This window comes from Symsagittifera roscoffensis, unplaced genomic scaffold, assembly GCF_963678635.1.
Source record: "Symsagittifera roscoffensis unplaced genomic scaffold, txSymRosc1.1 SCAFFOLD_194, whole genome shotgun sequence".
In the NCBI taxonomy this organism is placed as follows: Eukaryota; Metazoa; Xenacoelomorpha; order Acoela; family Convolutidae; genus Symsagittifera; species Symsagittifera roscoffensis.
This window is the reverse complement of record NW_026971702.1, coordinates 56,192-61,680: the sequence shown is the minus strand read 5'-3', so window position 1 is coordinate 61,680 and position 5,489 is coordinate 56,192. Positions and strand designations below refer to the sequence as shown.

The 5,489-nt window shown below is 45.5% G+C and overlaps 1 protein-coding gene across 1 annotated transcript; it reads right to left on the bottom strand.

The window, feature by feature from the left end:
• Positions 1-330: 330 nt before the first annotated feature.
• Positions 331-5,278, bottom strand: LOC134856658 (uncharacterized). The gene is made up of 2 exons (XM_063872933.1): positions 5,170-5,278; positions 331-3,491 (listed from the first exon to the last, which is right to left on the bottom strand). The coding sequence occupies exons 1-2, from the start codon at positions 5,276-5,278 to the stop codon at positions 331-333; spliced, it is 3,270 nt and encodes a 1,089-aa protein (XP_063729003.1).
• Positions 5,279-5,489: the final 211 nt, after the last annotated feature.

Here is a 5,489-nt window from a genome sequence, read left to right as displayed (position 1 = left end):
AAATATAGACTTTTACAATGCATTTCAAGATATATCTTCGGGAGAAAAAAAGTTGGAACGAAAACTTTTGACAAAACGGGTACATATCACAGTAAAGTTGTATAAAAAGATTGAAGATGGTATGTTGAAGTGCTATCAAGCAGTGATCTTATTGACAAGAGATTTTTTTTGTTTGGCAGATAATTATTCCGAGATTTAAAAAATGGTTAAAAAACAAGCTGGTGAAAATACTTCTTTCTTCTTCTTTTGTCATTTACGCCCCGTGGGGGGCCTTGATTCCCAGTTTCCAGGACATGTGATCCAGTGTCTTGAAATGTTGTTTTTTGTCACTCAAGTACCGCATTCTTCGCATTGGATTCTGGCTCTCGTTCCGGCGAATCGTCCTGTGATAATGGTGTTGGTTATTTCTGGGGCTGTCGGGTGTTCTCCTCGACAGGTCCTCCGGTGTCTTGCCATGTTGCTCAACGACAAGGACCTCTGACACTTCGGACAGAACCCACCCTGCCCTCCTTGGCACGCCTTGAAGTGGTTTGTCAGAGCAGCCTGGTCCAAAAAACTGTCGTTGCACTTTGGACACTTGTAGTCCACTGACTCCCTTCTGTGTGCTTTTCTCTCGTGATTCGTCCGTCCTCCTTTTGTTGCGCACATCTTGTCGCATCCGTCCCAGCGGCAAGGCCAACCGCTGTCACTTATTCTCTCTCTATTCCATTGTGAGCGGGCCGGTTTTTCCAATCCTCTGTGCCAGTTGCACATTTGCGCCTCCCAGTTTTTGAGGAACGTCCTGCGATCTGTAACGGTCTTCTTCCATCGTTTACGGTCATTGGTGAGGTTCTCGCTGTTGTCGCCTTCATGTCCTGCTTCTTTCAGCAGTCTGCGCCAGTACTGGATGGTGTTGCCTCGCGCGTTCCCACTGCATGTCCTCTCCATGTCCCAGGATCCGAGCACAGCTTTCTTCACAATCCTCTCATCCGACATTCTGAGAACGTGGCCCATTCGCTCTAATGCTCTGCACTCGATCTTGGTCCTTATCGATTCAATGTTCAACTGTCTGCGGGTCTCGTAGCTGTTGACTCCTTCATTCTGCATCCTTATCAGTGTGTGAGGTTTTCCATTGTTCCACACAAACATGTAGGCTCTGTCTGCAACGCTCTGGAACTTCTGGATGTCGGTCGGTGTCCATGCTCTAACGCTACAGTCAAACAGGAGAGTGGACTCCACTACGGCTTGGACCACCAATGCTCTGGTGCGCTTGGAGAGGCTCGAATTCCAGAGCCATTGTTTCACCTTGCTCCACGCGTGGTTCCCTCTCTTGATCCTGGCTCCTCGGTCTTCTCGTTTCCCGATGAGCGTTCCCAGCATTCTAGTCTTCTGGGCGCTGGTAGTTGCAAAAGTGATGGATTCTTCTTTGCCGTCGTGGCATTTCTCTTCAAACTCCATCATTTTCTTCTTGATCACCTCTTTCCCTATGACGAGCTCTTCGGTCCAACCAAGTAGAGAGGTGTCGTCTGCGAACAACGAGTCCTCCAGGATGAAATTACACTTGTTGCTGCTATGCAATGCTCTGGGCCTTTCTCTCGGTGGGAGGCTGCCTCCTGGTGTCCACCTCCAGGTGAGACCGCACTCTTGACCTCTCTCCGCCGCCTCCTTTCTCCGTTCTCTTTCCGCTCTTCTTATTGCTTCGGCATGGTATACGTTGAAAAGGATAGGTGATGTTGCGCACCCCTCTCTGAGTCCTCTGGCGGGGGCCCAATCATCGCTTAGACCTTCCTTTCCTTTCACCCGGTATCGCGTTTCTTCATGGAGACCTTTCAGCAGATCGAGCACCTTGTCCGTCATGCCAAATCTGGCTAACATACCCCACAGAAGGGGTTTGTTGGTGCGAGGGTAAGCCTTGGTGATGTCTAGGAGGACAGCCCCTGGCCGGTTCTCGTTGCACTCGTCTGTCATTCCGTACACTCTTCTTGTTTCTTCTTCCATCCGGATAATGATCTGCGTTGCGTCAGCCGTAGACCTTCCACCACGGAAACCGTTCTGGTTCTCGTCCAGAGCGCCAATGGTTTCTGCCCATGTCCGGAGTCTCGTCGCGAGGATACGTGCGATCAGTCTGCTTGCCAGTGGTAACAGGCACACTCCACGGTAGTTGCCCAGGTCGTTCTTGGGACCTTTCTTGTGCAGGGAAATGACCCAGCCTTCCTTTATTTCTTCTGGCCAGTCCTCCGGTTTCATGTCTATCAACTGCCCAATCATTCTGTGGAGCTCCTGCTTAATTGGTTTGCTGGCCACCTTTACTGCTAGCATCCGAACTCCGTCGTTCCCTGGTGCTTCATCCCTTATCTTGGCCAACTCTGTTTCAAACTCGCTCCACGTGACCACTCTCTCCAGTTCAATGGCCGCTTCTAGTGCTGTCTGGTCGGTGCGCTCGGGGATCTCTTCCAGGGTCCTAACGATCTCGTCTCGTCCTCTTTCGTATCTGTTCTCTGATACTTTCATAAAGTGACTTCGGAACTCTTCGGGGCTGAAGGTTTCGTCTTCAAAGGTGCAGTTGTCTCTGATTCCAATACGCTTCAGCGTCTTGTACAGCGTCCCGATGTCACCTTGGAGTTCTGCCTTCCTCGCGTCTTCGACAATTTCCATCCACCACTCTTCTTCCCACCGTTTCTTCGCTTTTTTGTAGTCTTTCCTGACCGTCTTCCGTTCTTCTGTCGCTGTCGGGATGTTGTTGTTCATTTCCTGGGTAAGTCGAGTGATAAGGTTCTGAAAGTTGTCGATCTCTTCCAGGTGAGTATCTAGGCACGGGCTCAAGTTCCGTTTCGCTTTGGAACCACAGGCTAGATTTCCCGCTTTCTCAAACAGCTTCATCGCGTCGTTCCAGTCTTCCACTGAATCCTCCGGGTTCTCGATTTTCTCTCGGAATTTCGCTGCCACTTCTGGGATCTTCAGCTTGTCCCAATCCACCGTCCGTCTGCGCTGGACCTTCGTCGAACCGTGGTGGCGCTTCTTCTTGTCTTCCAGATTACAGGTCATCCTTTTCGCCCGGTGGTCGCTCAGTTTGTTCACTCCCAACGTGCTGACGTTGACGACTCTTCGGCTTCTCTCCTTCTGCTTAACCAAAAAGCCGTCTAGCTCGTGCCAGCTTCCGTTCGCCGGGTTTTTCCACGTTCCTCTGTTCTTGTGTTGGAAGAACGAGTTCACCCACGCTAACTGGTTGGCGTGGCACCACTCGATCAGGTCCACTCCTGCAGTATTCGTCTTGCCCAGCCCGAACTTCCCTGCGACTGTGTCTCTGCTCCGTTCTCTGGTGTCCCCCACGCTGGAGTTGAAGTCCCCGCCGATCACCAAGAGGTTCTGGGTTATCAACATATCTTCCAATTCCTCTCTGTATCTGGCGAAATCGTCCGTTTGTCCATCCCACAGAGGTTGGTACGTGGCCACGAACCTCACTCCGCTCACATCCACTGCCGTGTCGCCAATTCCTCCTCCTCCTCCTCCTCCTCCTCATCCTCAGCTGTAAATGATAAACATCATAAAAGACGATAAACGTCAAAACAATCAGTCCGTCCCGAAAAAAATGTGCTGAAAGTGGTGATGAAAACGAGGCGGATGATGAATACTCGAATCATAAAAAAAGTTAGAGTTGCCTGAAACAGAAAAAAAACGATTGAATAATTTGATTTAACCAGCAGAATGGTTGAACCAATGTATGAGCAATCGCCTGAATTAAAAAAAAAATTCGAAAGATTTTTAAGTTTTTTATTCTGAATATTGAACCCGACGCCTCACAACTCCCTCTAAACACAAATTTTGTATTTGCAACCCGTTCAATTCACAACGAGTATTGCGCCCAATTGCTCGACAATTCCCCTCCCCACATCCATGTTCTGATCGAAGTAACAAATGATTGTGTCGACGTAGTGAACAAGATGACTTCAACCACTTTCGTTGTACCTTCTCTATTCTCATCTTTCAAACATCTAGTATGGGGTTGCAGTAAATTTCACCTATCGGGACCCCTGATGGAAAAGTTAAAAATTGCTGTCAACTACAACAAATCTATTAACAACTCAACTGACATTGGTGGAGCTTCTCTACGGAGAAGATTGCCACAAGTTTGCTTTGCTTCACAAACTTGATCCCTTCAAACGCTTCATTAATATTTTGAATGGTGATAATGCCGCCGAGTTTTCTAAAATTATTGATATTATTTTGAGTGGGTATGGTCGTTTAGAGATTGATTCAAATACTTTGTTTGTTAAATTTATAATGAAAAAAAAACTTAAATTTTGAAAACGATTTTCGAGCCTGCGATAAAGCCAGAGGCAAGTGTTTTAGCCAAAAAAAAACAAAAAAAATGTTTGGAAAAAACTCAATTATTAATCATTATAGAAAAACATCACTATCACAATTTTAGAAATCATATTCTTAGCGAAACGCATCATGTCATGCTCGTTTACTTTGAAATCTATAGAAAATTTGAATGAAAGTATAACTTGATCAACATAAAAACAATAAAATTCACACAAGACCGAGTTAGCTGATTGGATTGGCTTGTTCATCACTATATGGTTTCCCTCATGAATAGAATATCTTATGTATTTGTAAACATGGGTATAATTGTATAGACCTTGTCCAAGAAGATCTGCCCAGAAAATTTGACCACCAGCTTGAGTGAATAGTAGCCAGTGAGTTCCTGGCTGGTCTGAGTTGGATGCGTTCACTATCATGAAAATTTTGTCGCGTTTTTATATTGTTCTCAATGCTAAGTTAGCTGGAAAAATATCTCTAAATCGATGGTTCAAATGCTTGCATCAGTTAATTGGCTCAGTAATCTGTTGATTGTTCATTTTTTCCGATGCAATTCATGAGAGTGTCTTAGCTATTTTTCTATCGGAACGCACGTAAACTGTTGATGCACACTCCCCATTAAAAGTAACTCCACATTTTCCCCCAGCAGTGCATTAAACTTCAGTTCTACTGAAATGGTGCAATCGGTCAATTCAAGATGAATAAAGTCATGTGAAGCCTCTGGAGTAGATGTGAGATAAAATGCCATAATATAAAGATTATGATAATTAACCAAACTGATTCCATGACTATTGTTAAAAACAAAGTCTAGAGCTTCCAATGTGTTATAGTATTTTCTTTTGTTATCAGTCGTTGACACAGGAGTACCTGCAATGGGTAGACCGTTTCGGTGAAGAATGATTTCATTCAGCTGAAGTTTGTGATAATGAAACGGGTTTGTTCGGTTAGTTTCCAGGTATGCTGTATTCGAGCTCATTGCCAAAATCATTCGGCGAACTGGCTCTTTGGTTAAAATATCTTCTTTCGCCAGCTTTGCACACCAGTTGTGGCCAAAAAACTTCTTGGTAAAACTTCAATATAATTGTAAATTGCGTAGGTTTTCAACAGAGTTTTTTCTATCGACGATAGAACAAAGTCGGTTACTGTCATTTTGCGCACATAAAGGTTAGCCTCAGTGATTCATTTCG

Bases quoted from the DNA above. Each gene is read 5' to 3' on its own strand.
- LOC134856658 (XM_063872933.1), bottom strand. From the start codon at position 5,278: ATGAGCTCGAATACAGCATACCTGGAAACTAACCGAACAAACCCGTTT. The intron at 3,492-5,169 runs GTACTCCTGTGT...GAGGATGAGGAG, and splicing joins AAACGGTCTACCCATTGCAG to GAGGAGGAGGAGGAGGAGGA.